Source organism: Chenopodium quinoa, unplaced genomic scaffold (genome assembly GCF_001683475.1).
Source record: "Chenopodium quinoa cultivar QQ74 unplaced genomic scaffold, ASM168347v1, whole genome shotgun sequence".
Taxonomy (NCBI): domain Eukaryota; kingdom Viridiplantae; phylum Streptophyta; class Magnoliopsida; order Caryophyllales; family Amaranthaceae; genus Chenopodium; species Chenopodium quinoa.
In genome coordinates this window covers 1,267,120-1,290,799 of record NW_018745403.1, presented here as the reverse complement: position 1 = coordinate 1,290,799, position 23,680 = coordinate 1,267,120, and the positions used below count along the sequence as shown (strand labels likewise).

The 23,680-nt window shown below is 36.0% G+C and overlaps 1 protein-coding gene across 1 annotated transcript; it reads right to left on the bottom strand.

Annotated features, from left to right (window-relative positions):
* Positions 1-1,387: 1,387 nt before the first annotated feature.
* Positions 1,388-6,877, bottom strand: LOC110713063 (serine/threonine-protein phosphatase PP2A-2 catalytic subunit). Its single transcript, XM_021891525.1, has 6 exons — positions 6,278-6,877; positions 3,991-4,105; positions 2,975-3,083; positions 2,813-2,890; positions 2,366-2,557; positions 1,388-2,262 (listed from the first exon to the last, which is right to left on the bottom strand). The coding sequence occupies exons 1-6, from the start codon at positions 6,528-6,530 to the stop codon at positions 2,089-2,091; spliced, it is 921 nt and encodes a 306-aa protein (XP_021747217.1). The 5' UTR covers positions 6,531-6,877; the 3' UTR covers positions 1,388-2,088.
* Positions 6,878-23,680: the final 16,803 nt, after the last annotated feature.

Here is a 23,680-nt window from a genome sequence, read left to right as displayed (position 1 = left end):
AATTATAACTATTATTATTATTATTATTATTATTATTATTATTATTATTATTATTATTATTATCTCAAAAACAGACAAAGTCATACAACCTACAATAAATTAGTGGGAAGCCGAGATACAATCTGGGCCTCTACTCCTCTAACTATAGCAAAGCCTACCCTAGTGAAGATATGAACTGTAGCACGAGCCCCAATGTCTTGCATCGTCGAGAACTTCTGAACCCGTTTCAGCAACGCAACAGCCTCCTTCTCTAATTCCCCAAGCGAAGAAAAGGAGAAGGGAATGAAACCATATCCAATCAGCTAGCAACTAGCTGCATTTTTCACCCGCTTCCGATGAGCCGTATCAGTCACAATCCGTCCAGGAACAAAGTCAGATAGTCCCGTTTGAGTCAAAGGAGAAGACCCTGTTAAGTCCACACACACATCGCGACCACGATCTTAGGAATAAAGTAACACATCAGCAGGTCTGAGGGCCCCGTCATTCCCTCCAAACAACCCTATGTCAACCTCCTTTCTTGCCGAAATCCCAGATCTGTAGCAGATATCAACAAGGGTATCCCGGACAACATTATGCCGATGTTTTATACCCACAATAACAACACACAACACCGCGTGATCACCGAAAATATCCTCAGTAAAAACCCAAGAACAAGCAGAGCACGACGTCGAGACAGAGAACAATGAAATACCCATCCGGTAGCACAACACACATCGGTAATTTATTATTATTATTATTATTATTATTATTATTATTATTATTATTATTATTATTATTATTATTATTATTATTATTATTTATTTTATTTATTTATTTATTTTATTTTATTTTTTATATTTTTTTTATAAGTTCTCTTTTTCATAACCAATCCATTCATGATAACCTATCCTAAAAATTTATTGAGGTCATATGATATGTAACTAATGTAAGCGTTTGATAAACCTCCTAAATTAATGCATAATTTAACTTAATAAATCTCTTAAACATTGTATGGGTAAGGGTTTGATTGAATCAGGGAGTGATAACTAATCCACCCAACTACTACTCCCAACTTATAATTTTTAACATTATCACATAAAAACTATGTGCAAAGGTTTAATAATAGTAACGGTTAAGACAGTGCAAAGTTTCCAAATTACACTAAAGAAACAAAGAAACTACAAGGGAAAGATGTGAAAGTTGGTAACAGTCCTAATAGAGCATAAACATTTGGGTCAAATGCAGGATACCTAATTACCTAAAGAAGCTTTAGCAACTCAACCACGAACTAGTATTATAGTAAAATCATGGAGTCCTAAACTATTCCATACAATGGTACGGAGTACAATGTAGCAGAGTCAGGACACAATGAATTTTGGTAAAAAAAAAAAAAAAAATACACATTGAATTAGAGGATGCTGAACTGTGGCTCAAAAATTTTGATTCCTATATTGTTTGCTTCTGCAATATCCCCGTATCATCCTTAGAATGCTCATGTTCGAACAACAAAATTACATAAATTCAAACCTAATCAAGCTAAACTAAACTTTACGAAGTCCAATACAAAATGAACATGAATTCACAACAGCAGATACTTAAAAATATGCTTCATAATGAAATTGAACAAGTTCTGAGGTATACTTGAATAATCAAAACATTCAAAAATAAAACTGCTGCAGACTAACATGAGCAGCACGATCTTCAAGTTCAAAATCTGGGAGATTTGAACAGCTACGCCACTGGAACCCAAGCCCTACTGCTTATTATCATCCACCGCACATTCCATCCGCCCTCGAGAAGTTGGCAAAAAATGGGACCAAGTGACCACATTGAAAACCCTGTTTTTAACTTGAATTTGTAAAATTACAATAATATATTGCCATCGTCACTGCTGCTACTTGCTTTCCCGCTGAAAAATATACAAATAAACTACTGGAATCTTCATCAATACTGTGGATATCTTGAGCAATGACAGCAGTAGCAAAAGACCACTCCAAAGCAAAGAATGATGCTGACACTGATCCTCAAACAACCAAAATCCTCTTTTAAATAAATCTACAGCAACACGAGGATAAAGAGTTTTACAAACAGCCAGTTGAGCTATTGAAATCACAAAAAATAGTCAGGGGTCTTGCGAGTGGTGTCGGGCTCAATTTGTCGAGGTGCAGGGTCGAATTGAAGGAAGTTCTGTTCCATATTCTCCCCAATCTCAAGTATAGCTGCCATATTTCCACATCGGTAACAGTAATTTGGAGCACTAAAAACTGTCACTACATTTTTATCCTGTAAAATTCCAGCTCATTTAGAAAGTAAAATCACAAGATAACTGAAGTTCTGTGAGGAAAATAAAATTTATCCATGTTTCAGAATTTGGGTTTTAACAGACCTGGCACCAATTAAAACCTTCCATCACAAGCTGATGGGCTCTGGAGATAAGAGTAAGTCCATTGGTATGGTTGAAATGAGCGGCAATATCCTGCCCGAAAGTATAGCCAGCTCCACGAGGAGATATCCCCCAACCACACCGATCATCAGGGTCAGACCACAACAGATCACACATAGGTCCTTCATGAGGGACCTACACAACCAAGAGAGGAAACAAAATCAACACAAGCAAAATAAGTCTATAATCAGCCCAATAAATCAATATCCAATATTTGCATCCAAAGATCTATATACACATGCTTCGTTTTTCGACCAGAAAGAAAAAGTACTAAGCATTTCAAGAACTTCCACTAGAAGAAAAATGCAGGCACAGCAAGAAATCCAAAAGACAACAACCCTGTGCAGAACCTGCCAACTCAAATAGCTAAAACAACTATCACCACCATACCTCTTGTATACGATCCAAGGCTCGGATGTTGTCCAATGTGTCCAAAGAGGGTGAAAGGCCTCCATGCAAACAGAAAACCTACAATGCGGCATAATACATTAAACTTAACAAACTCATTAATCATAATCCAAAGCACTAAAAATAACAAATATAAACTCTAACCTGACTCTCAATAAGAGCTGTCAGAGGTAGATAATCAAAAAGATCAGTAAAGTGCTTCCAGACATTTGCATTTCCATATTTCCTTAAACATTCATCATAAAAACCATACCTGAAAGGTCAATTACAAAGAAATCAGATTATCACATTAAGATAAATAAATGGCAGCCAGGATAAAATAATCAGTAAATTAAAAAGTTCCAAAAGAGCAAAATAAAGCCGGAATGTCCTTGAAAAATTAAATTTTAACATAATTTATCGGTCTACATGAATCAAATTTCATGTTTTAGCTAACAAAAAGAAAGATAAAGAATCTGAACCTGTCTTTTCATGGACAAAGGGAAAGAGTATCAACAATTACAAGGATCAGAATCTAAATAGCATATTAACAGCTTTAAACCACCAATTCCATCTGAAAAAAAAAAATTGCTAGGTCACTAAGGACAAGCATCCAAGGACTTCTATAGACTGATAAAATACTGAAAGGAACCAAAAAAGCTAAAGGGGGTCATCACCAGATATCGACCTTGAAACAAAGCTAAGACTTATTGCATATTCTTCATATACTTATCCCTCCAGTCATATGGTCCACCGTAATAATAATTGGAAATCTAAAACGACACAGGAACTATTCAAAGGTGAAAACATAGATAGGGCATTAAACAAAAAAAAGGAAAAAGTAGGAAGATGAAAGGCAATCTTATTGTTCATGCAAGTATAACATATACTTCCATACATCAGCAAGTTTACATGTCACACACATCTCTTCTGCAAATACATATAGTACAGCCTTGCTGGTAAAATGAAGACACTATACATCCACCTGAACAAGGAAAACCACCACATCCAACTCAATAAGTGTGGCCTATAGGAGAATAGAACATTTTCTGAACTGTAAAAGAGCTACTGAATCACAATCAGATACAAAAAGTTCCTAATGACGTAATACTTTAACTTTTCGGCATAGCCAAGCATAAAGATTGATGCTCGTCTGTAAACAAGAAGCAACAGAGCCTTACACTTGAGTTATTTGCCGGCTTTCATGATTTCCTCTAAGAATTGTAATTCTGTCTCTGTAACGAACCTTCAGAGCCACAAGGAGAGTGACAGTCTCTACTGAATAGTATCCACGATCTGTAAAATAAGATAACAAAAATCAATTGTGTGCACAAATGAAAGCAAATGAATAAATTAATAACCTTACAGAAAAAAAAGGTTTCCCCTATCCCTTCCCATTCCTTCAATTAAACTACTTTATTCGAGAAACAGACCCAAACGATGAAAAAAATTGTCATGAGCATCAAAACAATCAGCAATGCTGCTGCCCGTCACAATGGTCGCAACATTTGTCGAAGCAACATACCATGGTCATTAATTTAAGTATCACAACCATGAGAACATCAGAACATGAATTAACAAATTCATTACTCCAAAGTATTTCAAGTGTCATAAACTTTGTAATGAAGATAAATTTTCCACCAGTTAATCTTGTTTCTTTAATGAAAAGATGAATGGGCTAAAACATTTATAAGGACTACAATACATAAGTTCAACAAGTGAAGTTTTGGACAGCAACAAAAATCTTCATGGCTACTAGGCGACTAGCTGATGCAATGATGTCAAGGTTTATAACAGATGTCACGGAGTGATTTGGAAACACGTTATAAATATAAAAACTAGCCATGAAGAAAATCCTTCATGAACAACCCTTGAAAGACAAAAATAGCCTTCATAGTTACATAGAAAAAACAGCATACTCAACCCAGTTCCTATATTAGATCAGACAATCAACTAATTTCTGGCATCATACTATTAAGACACTTTATATTCCAGATAAAGGAAGCAGCGACATAAAAGTTCTGCAAAGAACAAAAACCCCTGTCCTCTTCAATCAACCATAAGAATATGATTAATAGCAAATACCACAAGTTCAATAGAAAGTATCAAATTCAAGCAACTACCACCACCATACATGATAACATTTCAACGGGAGTTGGAAATAATGATGTACATAAAATAAACTCTTATCATAAATCATGAGACTACCACAAGATAGATACTTCAAATGATAATTAAAAAAAAAAAAAAAGGTTAAGTCAAACTAGTCATGACCAAACAACAAATAATCCCTGCTCTAACCATAGCTAAAGACTACAAAATGCATAAGATTGAGACATCTTAACGAATTATACTCATGAAAGAACTGTAAAACACTACAGTCAACTGAACATCAACTATAACAAAGCGCAGTGAATGCCAAGCATACCAAGAAAAAGCTTGCAAAATGTATCTAATATAGAATTTATAAAGGTCTATTTTCATCAACCTTGGAAAGCTGGGATCTACAAAAAATTATTCCTACACAACAAAGATGAAGAGGTTCCTTCACGTTTCCAGCCTCAATCATAATTATATATCTATCTATCATGATCCAGTTTCAAAACTTAATTTCTAAGAGTCTTGAACTGAAACCATTTATCTGGACTTCATGGCTCCACAGGCTACTAACATATGAACTTTCATCCCCTGGATACTGACACTTCATGTAGTTATATACAGGCTTGGAGGCTGAAAGTCCGATATTATTCTTCATAACAAGAAAACCACATCACAAGTTATTAACTTCTACTCAGCCGACTACCACAGTATAACACGTAACTATGTACCTCTAAAAACAAACAAGATTGAGTTGTTAGAGTTTAAGGTGCAGCTTAGGTAAAATTGCCAAGAAAAAGGACTGCTAGTTTTCTGTCCCTCGCTTATGAATTTGACAAACGACACCCAAGCTGCCAACTAAGGATTCCTCTAAATTCCCTTTAACGCAATCAAGACATAATTACATCAATTATCCATCCACATATACAAATTTCCTCTCACCTCTATCACCCCTCCCAAAAGAACAAAGGTATTAGCTATCTTCACCATTTCATTTTCGACCTAAAAATCTTACAACTACAGACTGCCATATTCTTCATTTAGTTGCCCCCCCCCCCCCCCACCCCTCCCCCAAATCCCCAACCTCAAACAGAATTTCCTCTTCAACCTCCAGCTTATGCAGCAAAACAACTCCATTACAATATTCAATTAAACCATAAATTAATAAATATTACAAAAATTCAACCAATCAAAGACATAAATAAATCATTCCAAAACATTTGACTAGTATATTTCTCTCAAACAAATCAACAAGCAACCTAATCAATAATTATTATCATTAAAACCAGCCAAAAAAACTAACAAAACTAAGATGAATAATAATCATATCATAATTATGATAATAAAGAAAGAAATAGTTTGAAAACTGACCTACATAATCTCCCATGAAGAGATAATTAGTATCAGGAGCGTTTCCGCCGATACGAAAGAGCTCGATAAGATCGTAAAACTGGCCATGGATGTCACCGCAAACGGTGACCGGGCACTTGACCGGTTGAACATTCCATTCCTCCACCAAAATCGCCCTCGCTTGATCGCAAAGCGTCTTCACTTCTCCTTCCGACAACGGCTTACATTCCATCAGCTGCTCGATCTGCCGATCTAGATCCGCGTGCGACGGCATTTTTCCGATTCAAAAATTTCGACAGATTCAAAAATCCGATCAAAATCTGTAGTTTTCTCCCCTTTTTGAAGAATTCAAATCAACATTTGCATTGAATTCGGTGAAAAATTAGGGTTAGGGTTTCAAATTCCAAAGAAAAAATTGGGAAATAGATCGAAAATTATGAAGATCATAACACAAAGAGAAAGGAATCACGCCATTGATTGAACTCCATTGAAGAAGGAAGAAAAAAAAATCAAAAAATCTGGAAATTACTTTTGAATAATTTCTAACCTCTCGTATGAATCTCAGTTTCTCTCTCTACTTTCTCTACTTTCTCTCTCTAAAAGAGCAAAATTTGGGAAAAGATAAGGGAAAATGAATTTATACGAAAGAAAGAGGGGGTTGAAATGAAATGCAAATGCAAATGAAATTGAAAGAGAGGAGAGAGAAAAAGGCGGGGGTATTTTGGGAATTTCGAGTACTGGTGGCTCCGCCGAGTCAAATATTCAACCAGTCGTTGTGACACGTGGGTACTATCTTGGGAAAACGGGAAGTTGGAGACGGTTGAAATTTAGTTTGCGTGGCTCCAGTGTATTAATTTTTTTTTTTATAATGTTTAAGTGGGATTTAGTTAATTTCAATTTTTAAATAAGACCGTCTTTTTTAAATAAAATTGCCATATATTCTTTAAAAAAAATATATTGCTGTATTTTTTCTTTTAAAAGTCAAAATTTAAAAATTCACTAGCTATTCACTCAATTTAAATGAATGAAACGTTTTGATTTTTTTTATACTATTCATCTAATCTACTTTGACTGATGTTGTTTATACCTGAGAATAAATGTAGTCTTGTAGGTACTTGTTGGAATTGTCCCAATAAATAGTTTATTAATAGGAAAATTTGTCAAAACAATTTTTTAAAAGCACCAATTTGAGAAGAAAAAAAAAAAAAAAAAAAAAACCCTTTTAAAAGGTTTTTAGTTAAAAAAAACCCCGATTTTTAACATTTTGGTAAAACAAAACCCGATTGCGAATTTTTTTTGTTAAAGTAAACTTAGTGTCCTTAATACACTTAATTAACCTCTAATTTTCTTTAATTAGCTTCTAACTCTTACTTAATCATTTAATAATTAAATTAATTTATAAATTCAAAACAAAAAACAAAAACCACCACCTCACCACCATCCAACCACCCTATTCCCTTTCCCACTCACCTGGTAGGCGGCAGCCTGCTCCCCCAACTGAGCCGCCGCCTGGAACCCCTTACCAGCCACCCACGGCGACCCACATTCACCAGCGACAGGTGACCCATCTAGCTTTACCCTCGTTCGCCAGACCGCCACTTTCTCTCTCCTCCTTTCCACCTCCATCTCTCCCTCCATCAAACTCCTCAACTTCAAAATCTGCCATTACCAAACCTCTAAACTCTTCTTCTCCACCAACATCAAATCTCTCTATTCTCCTACCTCAACTCCCACCCTTTCTCAAGACAATCTCAACAAAAATCGCCACCAAAGCACCGCCGTATTCATTATCGCCAGAATTGGAGAACATCTCTAGGCTAGGGTTTAGGAAGGTGGGTGCAGTCGCTGGCAAGGATAAGGGGAAAGGAAGGGTCGGCCGACGGTGGAGGTAGGTCGTCAGGGGTGGGGGATCTGGGCGACGGGTCCAACGGGGGAAAGGGCTGCTTCTAGGGGAGGGGGAAGAGGTGGTGGTGGTTGGCTGGTGGTTTGGGGGTTGGTGATTTTATTTTATAGATTAAATTTATTTATTAAATAATTAGGTGTGTTAGAAGGTAATCTAATCTAATATATATAAATAAAGTAGGCATTTTTCGAGAGCATTCGGTGCGCCACATAAGCAAAGGTATATTTTCGACCAATTAAAAATTAGATTTCTATTTTATTATTCGGTGCGCCACATAAGCAAAGGTATATTTTCGACCAATTAAAAATTAGATTTCTATTTTATTTTGGAATTAAAAAGTTCGTTTTCCACCTAAACAAAAGTGACGAATGAGATTTAAGAATTTTGCCAAGTAAGTAAAAATAACAAATATTAATTTATTTAAAAAACTAAAAATTATCTTTTAAAATAATAATCTTTAGATATAGGATTTATATACCTACTATTAAGATATATTTTGATAGTGTTTATGATAAGAAATAAAAATTATTCCTTAATTAAAATTAAATTAAAATTTGTGATCTTTACCATTATAAATTGACGCATCATATGACACCAACAAAATTTCGTATCAATACGAAACCAAACCAAACAAATTTTGTGTCATTAATTTTGTGTCAGTGTTATTAGGTCATCAATGGCTGGGGGTAATTCTTAGCCTAATTTTTAAAACCCATGTTTAAATGTATATTTGTGATTATTGTTTAAATTGTGTTTAATTGGGTTACTTAATGATTATATGTTTATGTTTTGTTTACTGAATTTTGTTTTTACATGCAGATCTAATTTAATCAGAGAATTATAGTCGAACAAAAATCTTTGGAATATCATAGTACGAGTTTCTCGCCTAATGATCCTATTGGATGAGGAGGTATTATATCTTTATAAATCGTTTACAGTTATTAAACCTTTTAATGAACCTTTTAGTTTTTATCAATTAATTTTATGATTAAAACAAGTTTTTTGTGATTTAGGTAGCTTAATTAAGTCATAAAATTAACTTAATTTTTTATTTTTAATTACAGGGTGATTACGTTCATGGCTCAATTAAAGTCAACTTTGTTCTACAATTTTGTTCAAAATTGATTGAAGGAAAAGTTTACTCTATTAGATACTTTTCAGTCGTTACAAATAAGAAGCAATATCGCACACATTGTCAGCGACAACAAAATAATGATTCAATTTTCCAAAATACTATTGTTTGGGCGATTGGGGACGATGAAAAAAATTCCAATGCATAAATTTAATTTTGTATAATTACAATTTTTAGATTAATTTCACAACAATTATTCACTTTCTGGTAAATATTTTAATTTATTTTATAAGACAAAAGATTAATTTTATATAAATTTTATTTTTGCTAACATGTTCAATTTATCCACTTTTATTAGATGGAAGAGATATAGGTGTGAACAAAGTTGGTGATCCTATCAAAAAAAATCTTTAATACAAATTTTCTTACATCGAAATATTACATCTAATAACTATTATTTTTAATGTTCTTATCAAAATATTTATTAGGGGAATAAATTACATAAAATTAATAAAAAAATTTATCATTAACAAACAATAGCAAAGTAATCAAAAATATTATGAGTATGATCTAATTACAAAAATTATTCTTATGAGATTATGTATAAAAAACCGTGGGATATTAGGATTTAAATTATTAAAAAAAATAAAAATTTATCTTATGAAATTAATGGTTTTATCTAAATACCCGATTAATAAGATGTTTTTTTCATAAAAAAAATTTAAAACTTATAACGTAATAAAAAACTTTACCTTCTTTATACATTTTATGTCTAAAAATTTGAAAAGACAGATAGTTTGGTAGAGATCACAAGAAATATACAAAATGATATATAGATTTGAGAGTTTAATTTCAAGTGTAAACAACAACGAATAATGATTTAGGATTTAAATTATTTTAAAAATAAAAAATTATTATCTTTTCACATTAAAGATTTTATCCTAATATGTAATCAATGAAATATCATATTTACAATTTTTTTTTTGTTTGAAAAATATCATATTATTATCATATAACTAACAACAGTGAATAAAATACAAAACAATAATAAATTAAGTCGCATTATAAATTACATTAAAGAATTATACTTTTGTAATTGGCACTATCATTTTAATTAAATTATTATTTGTTTTTTTTTTGTCTGAAACTATTAAATTGTAAAATAAATCAAATAATTATAAAAAATAAAAAAAATATAAAAAACCAACTTAGAGTATATAGGAAAATATCTTTTCTTGAGATATATGTATGAAAAATCGTGCATCGCACGGGGTTTCTTCTAGTTAATAGAAATGGGAGGAAATTAGAGAGTAATTAGGTAAATAGGTTTCTCCTTGCAAAAAAAATCAATGTGGTGGGTTTTTTTTTTAACTAAAAAGCTTTTAAAAGATTTTTTTTTCGCAAAATGATGCTTTTAAAAGATTTTTTTGACAAATTTTCCTTATTAATATTCAATTATTATAATTTTTACTTATTGATAATTAAAGATATTATCGGTCAAAATATTGCGTTGACATACGTTCACAAGGGAAACATTTCATTTATTTAAACACGGAGTACTTCCTCCGTTATTTTAATAATTGCAATATTTTGTCTTTTACCCTATTCATGTGTTTCACTTTGGCTAGCTTTGATGATTTATACCTAAGCAAAAATATAGTCATGTGGGATCTTGTTAGATTTATCTCGATTTATACTTTTTTAATATCAAATGTATATAATTTTTACATATTGGTAATTAAAGATATTAACGATTGAAATCATGCATCGGCAAGCGTGAAAAGAGAAGAGTTGCAATTTTAAAAAACAAAACAGAGGAAGTAGTCGAGCATGATCTTGTTGAACACACCTAAATTATTTTACAAAATATTAATTTTTTTTACTATTAAATAATTAAAGATATTTATAATTAAATTAGGGCAAGCGGAAAGCCGTGAAAGACAAATAGTGCAACTACTATGTATTCAGTAATTTATGGTGTTTATGCAATTATTATTAGAGAATGTAACTAAAGATAATAAAGTGGATGATAAGCTAACATATTGGTTAATATCTTGAGAGGTGGTACTTAAGGGTGTTAACGAGCCAAACTTGCTCGAGACTCTAACTCGGTCATAGCGCGATATATGCTCGACTCAAACTCGGGTTCGGCTTTAAATCTTAGTGAGACAAGCCCGAGCTATAATTGGCTCGACTTGAAAACTCGTGAACAAGCTTAAGTTTTTTTGTATAATATTAAGTTTTTTTGCAATAAATTAATTGTTAACATAAACTTTGTTTCATATTAAGGACTAGGATCTAAAATTAATTTTCAAAACTCTAGTTGCGTTCTCGTTGAGTGTTAGAGATTTCGTTCGTGATATTTGTTGTTGTTTATGTAGAAGAACTAAAAAAAGGGAATGATGAATTAAGGAAATAGTTTTACATCGAAAGATAGGAGCAAGGGACAAAATATAAGAGTTATAAAAGCAATATTTGATTATCTTTGAAGCAATGGCTATGGGCACCATTTGGGCCTTGCTGATTTTGGACTTGACAAGTCTTAATCGAGCCTCGAGTAGTGGAGCTCGCCTTTAGGAGTCTCAAGTTTTACTTAATTTCTTTAGGCTTGTCAAGATTCAAGCTCGATTTTTGCTAGGCAAGTTAACACCCCTAGTAATGGTACTTAAAACTTAAGCTCAACTTTAATCTACATTATTTATCCTTAGAGCAAGATTAGCACAGTCTTGTCTTAAGAATTTAATCCATTGCCACATTAGATATTATCTTTTTTTAATTTCCAATTATGTTAAGACTCCTTAAGATTCAGCAATAAGATTTATCTCTTCATTCCTCAGACTCATTTTAGATTTCTTCAAAATAATTATTAATTTTTTTCCCTTTTAACATATATATTTTAATATGAAAATTCACATTGGTGTTACAAATTGCTAATCCTTTTTAGATGATAGCTGAAAAATAATATCAAAATAGATCATGTAGAAAAATAAAAATTATAATGGAATTACATGAACTAAATGATTTTAAAATACATGAAAAATAAAAAATACACATATTTTGTTTTTATAATACATACATAGACTATTTATATTATGACCAGGTATATCGTACATGATAAATATTAAAAACAAGCAAACAATAAAAAAAAATAAGATAATTAAAATACAACAAATAATACCAAAAAAATAGGATAATTTAAATCGATTATTATCGTTAAATATACTCATGATAGGTACATAATTAAGATAAAATAAAGCAAACAATATGATATATAATATATATAAATAAAAATTAAAAAAATTTAATTTTGTATATAAAAAATTAAAAAACAACATACATATATTTTTTGTATATAAATCAAATTATTAATGTAAAAATAAAAAAGTTAAATATTTTTTATCAAAACGCTGTGTTTTAATGTGTATATAGGGAAAACATTGTGTATATAGTGTGAAGTTGAGTCTTGAGTTTTCAATACTCCACTTCAGATTTTGTTAAGACCCACCTTCTTAAATACATATAAAAAAAATAAAAATAAAAAGTCTTGTCTTAAGACCAAAAAATTTAAAAATGATGATGTCTTAGCTTATGGCTTTCTCTACACCTAAAGGTGTGTTATATTTATCTGATCTCTATTATATAAGGAAAGAGGAGAGAGAGGAGTAAAAAGTTGGTGTCTAGTTTATGAAGTATCCATTATGCCCCCTAAAGTCAATTAATGTTATTTTGATATTTTAATCAAAGATATCAATCAAGCTTAAAAGGTAGGTTAGGAAAAAAAACAATCAACTAATCAATCAATATTAATAGATGAATTAGTATAATCTAATGCTTTGAATTGGGGGAAGAAAAAAAAAGAAGACAAGGAGTATCATATTTGAAAAACATTTTTCTATAAATTACAAAATATAAAAACACATATATAGCATTGGTAACAATCTCTAACCAAAATGTGTGCTAAACAAATTATGTGAAAATTATGTTTAATCCTTCTGTGTTTTATAATAAGTGTTACACTTACCAAATGCAGCCGTGTTTTAGTAAGTGTTACACTTCCTTTTTGGCAAAAAGCTACATTATTATAATATTATATCTTCCTCTTCTCATGGTCTTTACCCAAATTCAATACTACTTTTTTTTTTTAAAAAAAAATAAATTATTTCTTTCCTCTCACATTCATCACTTTTCAATAAATTATTAACCCCATTATCTTTCTTTTAAAAAAATTTCAATTCTCCAACTATCCCACTTACCTGTTATTTTATTTAAGTAAATTAAAATGCCTAAAACTGTGTGTTAGTCAAAGTATAACACTTAATAAAATACGGAGGAAGTACCTCTATTATTTATCTCTGTTATTACTCTTTATACATATATACATACATACATACATACATACATACATATGTTTTCACTCCTTGTTTAATTAGGGTATGTTTATAAAATTTAATTAATTGGTCCATTTGTGATAAAATGCTAGTTTTAATTTATCTGAACTTGAGTGTATTTTATTTACCTAATATTCACTTGTTTGAGCTTATTAAACCTTAGGAAATCTTATTTTAGTTGTAAACTAGATTAGTGTCCGTGCGATGCACGATAGTAATAATTTTATTTATTTTTCATAATTAATTTGTGATCTGATATACGGAGTTATATAAAAATGAGGCAACTCATGTGGAATAAACAAATACAATGTGTACAAGAAAATGAAATAATAAGGCCACAATTATTAAAATTTAAATTGAGAAAAAAATTATTGTTTATTAGTTCTGTTGAAAATATTTAAAAGTAGTATACATTATATAACATTAGTAATTATGCATGTTTTTCCCAATAAAACTATACAACGTACTTCCAAAAAAATAAAAAAAAAATATAAAGATAACATCATATATTGTTTTGGCGGGAAATTTTTTAATGATAGCCTGACATGTGCTAAAAATGATGTAAGCAAGTTTTGTTATAGTATTAGTTAATAGATAGATTTATTTGTTAAAAATGATGTAAGCATGTTTTGTTTTAGTATTAGTTAATAGAATAGATTTATTTGAATAACCCTTATCAGAACATGTATTCCTAAAAGCCATAACAAACTTATTTTAAAAATATGTAATTTTTTAGGGGTAAGACGTGGGGCCCACCTCGACTTCAGGATTAAAAAGGGGTTAATACCCACGGGGAAGGAGTAATGAGCTGAGCATCGAAACCATGACAAAGCCGTGGGAACCAAAGCTTGCTCTAATTGAGCTAAATGTGTATTGTTTGGGCTTTAATTTGGCGTTGGAAGCTTTGGTTTGGGTCACACTGGAGGCTTGGATTCATCTTGAGTAACCTAGAGTAGTAAGTTTTAGGCCAAAAATTGGTTTTTTTAGATTGAACTAGTTTGTGGCCCAGACGATGCCCCAAATTTTGCTTAAATACAAAATGAAAAAAATTACCTTAAGTTTAAATAATATATTTTTTTTATAAGATTAGGTGTAAATTATATTTAGGAAAAACTATTATCTTAAGTTTAAATAATAAAATAAAATGGAAAAATATACGGGGATAGAAAGAGAGATTGAAGTAGTATATGTTTTATAATTAAGAAGGGAATTGCATATAATGTTTAAAACTTTTAGAATCCTTAATATAAAGTTATTGCTCATGAATGTTAATTAAGTAATAATAATAAATTAAATGTGGAATAAAATAATATATATATATATATATATAGAGTAAAAATGAATTTTAATTATGGTAAATCAATGTGAAATAATTGTCAACTTGATAGAACAATAGTAATGAAATGTCGGAAATTCCAAGGGATGTAATGGTTCAAATATGGTCCAAAATTTTTAAACAAAGTATATGGTATCATGTCATCATCTATGCGGCGCCATATCATAAATTTCATGATGACATAAGAGTGACACATGTCGTCAAGATGTTATCCCTTTGAATTTTAATAATATTATGAATTATATTGTTTGCAAGTGCCGTTGAATATTTTTTGTTAATAAAATACTTTTTTTTTCTTGTCAAAATTAAGGTCATAAGTGCCCGTAGATCATACATACTAACATACCATCATGGTACGCCCCATTTTTTTTTTTTTTACCTAAAACATTAACTTCATAAAATATTTGTAAAGGATAATCAAATCATTATTAGTTATTGTGTTAATTGTGTAATCCCTTGATTTACTCTTTAGGTTGATAGTCAAAGATATCCCTAACTCTTAGCTAATATATCTAGACATGCAAATGTACCTAGTCATATTTTATTGCTAACTCATGCACTATACATACACTTGTATACTCATCAATATAATGTAAGCTTTTCAAACTTCTCTTTCTCATAACTCTATCATGGTATCATGAGTTATTGATCCATTTTTTTCCCGCTTTCGCTACTACGTCATCATCATATCCATGGAAACACCATCAAAACCCTTTGCCGACGCCGACAACATATGGTAAACTTTCTTTTGGGAAAACTTCAAACCTCAAACTTCAAACTTCAGCTCAACTCTTTTGGCACCCCTTATTTCATATACCAAGAGATGTCAATCGTCAATTATTTTTGGGTTTTTCTAAGATATACCCTTGAGATCTTGAATTTCTAAGGTGTGTCCATGCCTTTTCAAAATTATAAGTTGTGCCCTCAAACTTTAGCTGTTTTATCAACTATACCCTTTAATGTTAGCTCGACATTAGTAATAGTAAAAAAGCAGGAAATAGTAAGAAGAGAATGAGAAAAAAGAAGAAGAAGTACATTGAGAGTTTGATACATCAATTTTGCTTTTAATAGAAAGAAGAAAAAGTAGATGAGAAAATGTGGAAAAAATGCTTATTGTTAATCCCGTTATATAACTCTAACCCAATTTGGGCGTGAAATTTCTCTCCAAAGTGGGGTAATTAATAGTTGACACAATTACTAATGTTGGGTTAACATCAGAGGGTACGATTGAATAAATACCTTAAGTTGGAGGGCACATCTTGTAATTTTGAAAAAGCTTGGGCACACCTTAGAATCTCAACAACAATGGGGGCATAGCTTTGAAAACCCTATTATTTTTTTTTCTCCAAACCCCTTTTGGAGAAACAATCCCTTTTCGGCACCACGTAGTTCATCTACCAAGTGTATTCAAACATAAGCTTCTTTCTCCAAAATCATTATGGAGAAGTATAAAATTCCTCTCTAAACAATTATTAGATTTTTCTATCTCGCCTTCAATGGTAGTGAAGGAACCCCTACTTTTTTTTTTCTCCCATACGTTGCAAGCACACGCTAGCAAAATTCTTAATTTTAATATTGCAATCAATGGTTCACGTGTCACAAAACCGTGTAAAACACCCATTAAGTAACTCCTTATTATCTATACAATGTCTTTTCATATTACATTTAAAAAAAAAAAACCCTCCAATACTCATAACTCTCGATCTCGGAGAATTACAATTCAATGCAACCCTTCTCACCTACACTTCACTTCCTACATGAACAAGATTTGCGATACTATTGTTAACACCAAAATTTTGATAGTTTTTAGGTGTTAAATATATGTAAATTAGGAGATAATATTTAAAAATATAAGGTATTATCATCAGAATCTCGTAGTTATTTGATAGTTATCTTGTTCTCTACTCTACGACTCTCTATATAAAGAGGGTTGTTCTTAGCTAGAGTTTTAATAGGCTTAAATGGAATAAGTCACAAAGACCTCATCTACTCCTCTCTATTACCAAACATTGTAGGCATGCAGTATGGATTAAGCTAACAAGGCCCCGTACTATAAACATATCAAAATCCTAGCCCTTTAGAGAGAGGAATCAAGAGATGTATGAGAGTTGTAACCCACAAATATATTATCAATAAAATTATTGTTTCCGATTAGGGGATTTTCCCGCCCAATCACAGTCTTCCACGTGGACCAATCAGGTCCTACCATGCGTCCACCACATGAACCAACAAGGACCTAACACGTGTCAAGCAGCAATCAGTCCAGCATGGACCAATCGCGCCACACCACGTGGCCTGCTATCTTCCCACCAAGAGAACGGCCACCAAGGTCCGATTTCCAAGGAAGGCCCAATCAGCCCTAGGTTGACCTAAACCTAGTATTAGGCACGCATCCCGAGGCTATAAGTACAGTAATTAAGTCTCCATTTAAGGGGATTCAGAAATAATTACTCTCACCTGGAGAAACCTTAACACCCGTGCTTCCTGAATTGCTAGACCTAACTTAGCAATTAATTGCATTTCCTGATCACTCCTCCCCTAGAGGAACCTGATCACCCTTTACATTCTGCACCTTTTTACTCCACATACAAGTACTAACTTGATCGTCGGAGGCGGAGCTCCCACCACCCGTAGTTTCCGTTGTTTTGCAGGTACAGGCGCACAGATCCAGTCCCGAAATTGTAACTCTCCCACAGGACACCAGAAAACCCCAAAACATTTTGGTGCCGTCTGTGGGGAGAGTACTTTCGAGATGGAATCACAGTCTGTACCGATTCTAAGTGACAAGCGTCCCATGGACGACCCTCAGGTCTACACTGACCACGATACGGATAATGATACAGAGGTCGAGACTCACACGGCCCCTGACGGGACCCTCAGAGCTCGACGCACCCGTCCCACCGAAAGGAGAGAACGCGAGAACTGCCTGGCTGGATCTAGTAAACTAGCCGGCCAGCCGCTTGATCATCAACAGGCGGCCGAGGGATCTGCCCCCATCATTAGGAGTGAACTCATGACCTTCATGAATAGCTTCAAAGGGGAGATCCAGGAGCTGATCAATAAGAGGACGCCTGTTCCACCAAAGGAACAGTCGCCCAGAAGACCCTCCCAAACTGGGAGGAAGAAGCTTGGAAAGGATCGGGAGGTAACCCCTTACCCTAAGCCTAGGGAGAGGGGGGCGCCAATGATCGACCTAACTAAGTATCGCTTCCCCTCACCAAGGAAGAGAAAGCCCATTCGTCATATTCAGCCGGACAAGTCAAAGAGAACATTTTCTGATGCTCGAATGTTGCTTAAGCAGAAGAAGAGTGACCGACTGTCAGAGTCGGCCTCTACGTCTGATTTTCAGGACAACCCACATAATACCCCCCTGAGGTATTCAAGATCAAATTATGAGAACCAGATGCCCGGAGCCTCCTCTCGCTCTGCTTCCCAGAAGCATCAGGCGGCCCCGTATGTCCCTCAACCATACATCCCGCAGTCCCAATATTTCATGTAGCCTACTCTTTTTGGAGGACAGGCAGCAAGGAATGTCCAGCCTTTGGACTGGCAACTTAAGTTGCTCAAAGTTGGAGAACAGCCATCCGCCTTCTCTAAGGAAATAATAGAGGCCGCTCAACCGGCCAAAGTAAAAAATGTGTTGGTAGGGGCATATGATGGCACTACCAACCCAGAAGATCACATGATGGCATACACCAACCTAATGTACCTCCAAGGGTTGGATGATGCCACATGGTGCAAGTGTTTCCCGGCCACTTTGAAGGGAGTCGCCCAGCAATGGTTTGGCAACTTGCCGGCCGGGTGTATCAACAATTTTAAGACCCTCACCTACTTGTTCACTTCAAATTTTGCATTGAACATTCCTGCTAAGAAGACCACCCTTGATATAGGGGCCATACAACAGGGAGAGAAGGAAGGGCTGCGCTCCTACATCAAGAGGTTCAATCTGATGAGAATTCAGATACAAGGACTACCTGATGAGGTAGCCTATACAGACTTTTTCAAAGTTCTGAAGGATGGGTCGAACTTCAAGTTCGACCTTGTCAGAAAGAGGGTGACCACCCTCCAAGACGCAATGATGGAGGTGGACGCTTACATACAGGCGACTGACCTTTGTAATGTTGGAAAGCAGTCGGACCACAAAAAGTCTGACAGACAAAAAAGCCGACCAAAACAGGCGGCCAATAAGGAAGAGAAAAAAAGAAAAGAAGTCTGGGCGGCCGACTCCTTTGAACAGCCGTCCCAGAAAAAGAAGAAGGAATTTAAACCATACTCCCCCAAGTATGAGCTTAACAAGGATAGCCATGCTAACCTCGATGAAATCAAAGGTCGGATGTCAATTGAGAAGTCGGCCGCAATGAAGGGTTCTGCCAGCAATCGGAACCAAGATAAATACCGTCACTATCACAAGGACATTGGTCATGATACCAATGAATGTATCAGCCTTAAGCGTCTTCTGGACCGCCTGGCAGATAAAGGAGATCTTGACTCTTATGTCAAGAAGTCCAAGGGGAAACGACCCCTCAAACAGAAATAGGCGGCCAACAAGAAGCAACGGACAGCTGACAGCTCTGACACTGATGAAGCGCCCATTTATACTATAGTAGGCGGCTTCGCAGGAGGTGGTCCTACTATTCGGGCCAACAAAGATAACATCAGGCGGTTGGATGTTAACTCCGTCGAGCAAGGACGGATCTCCAAAAGCTCATTTCCTGAGGTTGTAATCACTGAGAAAGACTTGGGAGGTGTTAGGGGGGCGCATGATGACCCCATCGTAATTGAATGCAAAGTGGCCAACCAGAGAGTTGGCCGGATCCTCATAGATACCAGAAGTTCTTCTGATTTAATCAGCAACAAGTGCTTGGCACAACTCAAGTACAAACCTGACAGAATACATCCGGTATCTCACCCTTTAGTGGGGTTTGGAGGAGGAGTCGTACACCCAGTGGGACGGGTAAATCTGCCTATTCTCCTGGGTGAGAAGGGAGAGGGTCGTCACATGGTGGTCCGGTTCTTGGTAGTCGAGGAACTCTCGACATACAATATGATCTTGGGACGACCCACCCTAAACAGTTTTAAGGCCGTCATCATACCATCTCTCATGCTCCTTAAGTTTGAGAGGGATGACGAATCAGTCGGCTCCCTAAGGGGAGACTAGAAAATGGCTAGAGAGTGTTATCTCTCTGATATCAAACCCACTGTGGCGGATGCTAGCCCCAGTGGAGAGAAAGCTGACCTTGATCAAATCAAGGATGAGGTGCCTGCTCAAGTAGTAGGCGGTAAGAAGAGAAAGGTTGCCCACCTGGGGGCCGAAAGAACAGAAAAACGATAACAATCACTGGCCGAGGAGCAGTCACACGAGTTCCGCCCTCAGCCAACTGGTGAGCATGTGGACATCGTTCTGGACGATTCACGTCCTAACCGAACTGTTAAGGTTGGGACGACTGCTCTGGCTGCACTTGGTGATGATTTTCACCAACTCTTAAAGGAATTCAAGGATATCTTCGCATTTGAAGTACATGAGATGCCAGGAATAAGTCCAGACTTGGCAGTGCATAAGTTGGTTGTGGATCTGAAAAAGAAGTCGGTCAGGCAAAAGAAACGGAACCATGGCGAGGAAGAAAGTCAGGCGGCTGCCGCCGAGGTTAAAAAGTTACTTGATGCAGGGTTCATTCGGCAATGTTATTTCCCTGACTGGGTTGCAAACGTTGTGCTCGTGAAAAAGCCGAATGGTACCTGGCGCATGTGTGTGGACTACACAGACTTGAACAAGGCGTGTCCCAAAGATAGTTATCCATTGCCCAAGATTGACAGTCTAGTCGACTCTACAGCCGGCCACGCCTTAATGAGTTTCATGGACGCCTACTCTGGTTTCCATCAGATTCCCTTATGGAAAAAGGACCAAGAGAAAATAACCTTTGTCCAAAAGCTGAAAGAGCACTTGCACTCCTTGCCAAGGCTGGTCAGCCCTTTGCCTAAAGAAGTGCTCTATATGTATCTAGCAGTGTCTGACCATGCTCTAAGTGCCGTCCTCCTTGCTGAGAGGGACGGCTGCCAGCTCCCGGTCTATTTTGTCAGCCACGTCTTGAAGAATGCTGAGTTAAGATACCCCTGGTTGAAAATTTTGGCCTTGCCCTATTCATGGCAGTTAGAAAGTTGAAGCCCTATTTTTTGGCGCATCCAGTTGTGGTATACACAGACCAGCTGATCAAGCGGCCCCTGACTACCATGGAGTCGTCAGGCCGAATGATCAAATAGGCGATAGAAATACAGAGCCTCGAAATCACATTCGAGCCAAGAAAAGCAGTGAAGGGGCAAGCATTTGCTGACTTCATAGTAGAAATGACTCGGCCTTCTGATTCCACAATTCCAAACCAAATCTGGAAGGTCTATGCGGACGGGAGCTCCACTGTGAATGGTTGTGGAGCAGGCATCATATGTCAGTCGCCCGAAGGCGACAGGTATGAGTATGCTCTACGATTCAACTTCCAAGCCTCGAACAACGAGGCAGAGTATGAAGCTTTGCTGGCCGGCATCTGCATGTGCAAGGCGGCCGGGGCAAGGAAGATAGCCGCCTGTTCAGACTCGCAATTGATAGTAAGTTAATACAATGGTGATTATGAAGCCACCCACCCGGCCATGATTAAATATTTACAGGCGGTAAGACAGGCGGCCGGGTCTCTTGAGGAATTTCATTTAACTCAAGTACCCAGGTCCGAGAATAACCAGGAGGACGCCCTCTCTAAACTGGCATCCTCGGCCTCCTGTGACACTCCAAGGACCGTTTTCTGGGAAGTTATGGAGAAGCGAACATTGAGGAAAAACCTATTGGAATCCTTGATAGAAGCTCAACTTGGATGGATGACATCCGAGCCTATCTAACAACCGACACCTTGCCGAGTGATCACTCCCAGGTGGCCCTACTTAAAAAACGGGCGTCCAACTTTGAGATGTGTAAAGGGGAACTCTTTAAGAAAGGGTACCTTCAGCCCTTCCTGAAATGTGTTACCCCAGAAAAAGGATGAGAGGTCTTAGAAGATCTACACTCAGGGTACTGCGCTTCTCACGTAGGCGGCAGGTCGCTAGAGAGCAAGGCGGAAAGGTTACTTCTGGCCTACGTTGGAAGCTGACGCCATGGAAATGGTTAAAAAATGTGACAAGTGCCAAAGGTTTGGCAGGTTAATCCATCGTCCGGCCACCGACCTCATGACCATCCATAGTCCTATACCATTTGCTAAGTGGGGCATGGATATCCTAGGGCCTTACACGCCTGCAACAAGCGGTAGGAAGTACATTTTGGTAGCAGTCGACTACTTCACTAAGTGGGTGGAGGCAGAAGCAGTTAAGGGTATCAAGACCAAGGACATCATCTCCTTCATATGGAAGAATGTCATCACTCGATTTGGGGTACCCATGTCTATGATTTTTGATAATGGACCCCAGTTTGAGACGCCTGTTCTCAAAAACTGGCTGGGAGACCAGGGTATCTCTCACTACTTTGCATTAGTCGGCCGGCTACAAGCAAACGACCAAGTGGAAGCTTTCAATAAAATCATCTCAGACGGTATCAAAAAGAAGATTGAATGAGCAGGCGACCTATGGGCAGAAAAACTACTGCATGTTCTCTGGGCCATCAGGACAAATGAAAAAGGGGCAACTGGAGAAACTCCATTCCTCCTAACTTATGGGGCAGAAGATGTTCTACCAATTGAACACTATGAGCCGACTCTTCGTATAATATTGTATGACGAAGAAGCAAATTGGGAATCCATGCGCCTGGCATTAGATTCACTCCCAGAACGTAAGGTCAATGCAGCCCTACGCCATGAAATCTAACACCTGAGGATGACAAGGGCATATAACAAAAGGGTACAAAGGCGTCCACTCAAAGTGGGGGACTTTGTACTACGAAAGATGGAAGCGGTTGGTAGGGCCAATGAGTTGGGCAAATTAACTCCCAACTAGAAGGGACCCTACCGAATCTTTGAATAAGTCAGGGATGACACCTACCGCCTGGAAACACCAGACGGCCAACCCCTACCTAGAACTTGGAATGTTGATAATTTAAAGAAGTATTATTTTTGAATGATGTAATTGTCGAGAGCAACTAATAAAATTTGCAAATTTGCTTCATTTATATTATAAATAGAGAGGCATGCCGCCTGCTCCATTAGCAGTCGGCTACTCTCCAGTTTGCACCAATTGAGGAGCATGCCGACTGGACAAACAATCGGCTACCCTCCATTTTCTTCACTTTGTACTATTTCAGAGGGGCATGCCGCCTGTAACTTTACAGTCGGCTACTCTCCTATACTTCTTCAGCATGAACTAAACAAGGCCTATGGCCGGATGATCAGCTCAGGTGCCTTACCAATTGATCCTCTCTTAAAATTAAACTAATACGACCTGTCCCAACATTATAGCAGGCGTCCGGCGACATCCCCCCGGATGAGATTCATCGTAAAGAGCAGCTCCCCTTTTGGGTGGAATAATGCTCTATAAACTAAACACACGGCCCCTAAACGATTGTCCCCAAGGAAAAACACGTAGCCGTTTACAACTGAGACAAGGATAACTCTACCACTAACCGAGCCAGAGGTAGCAGGACATCCGAGTCGAATGACCGCCTGTATTACTTGGGATAAATACAGGGAATACCTCTTGAGTTAATAGCCAACAAACATTGGCGAATCAAGGGGATCAGTCGGTCTCCGCCGCCTGGTAC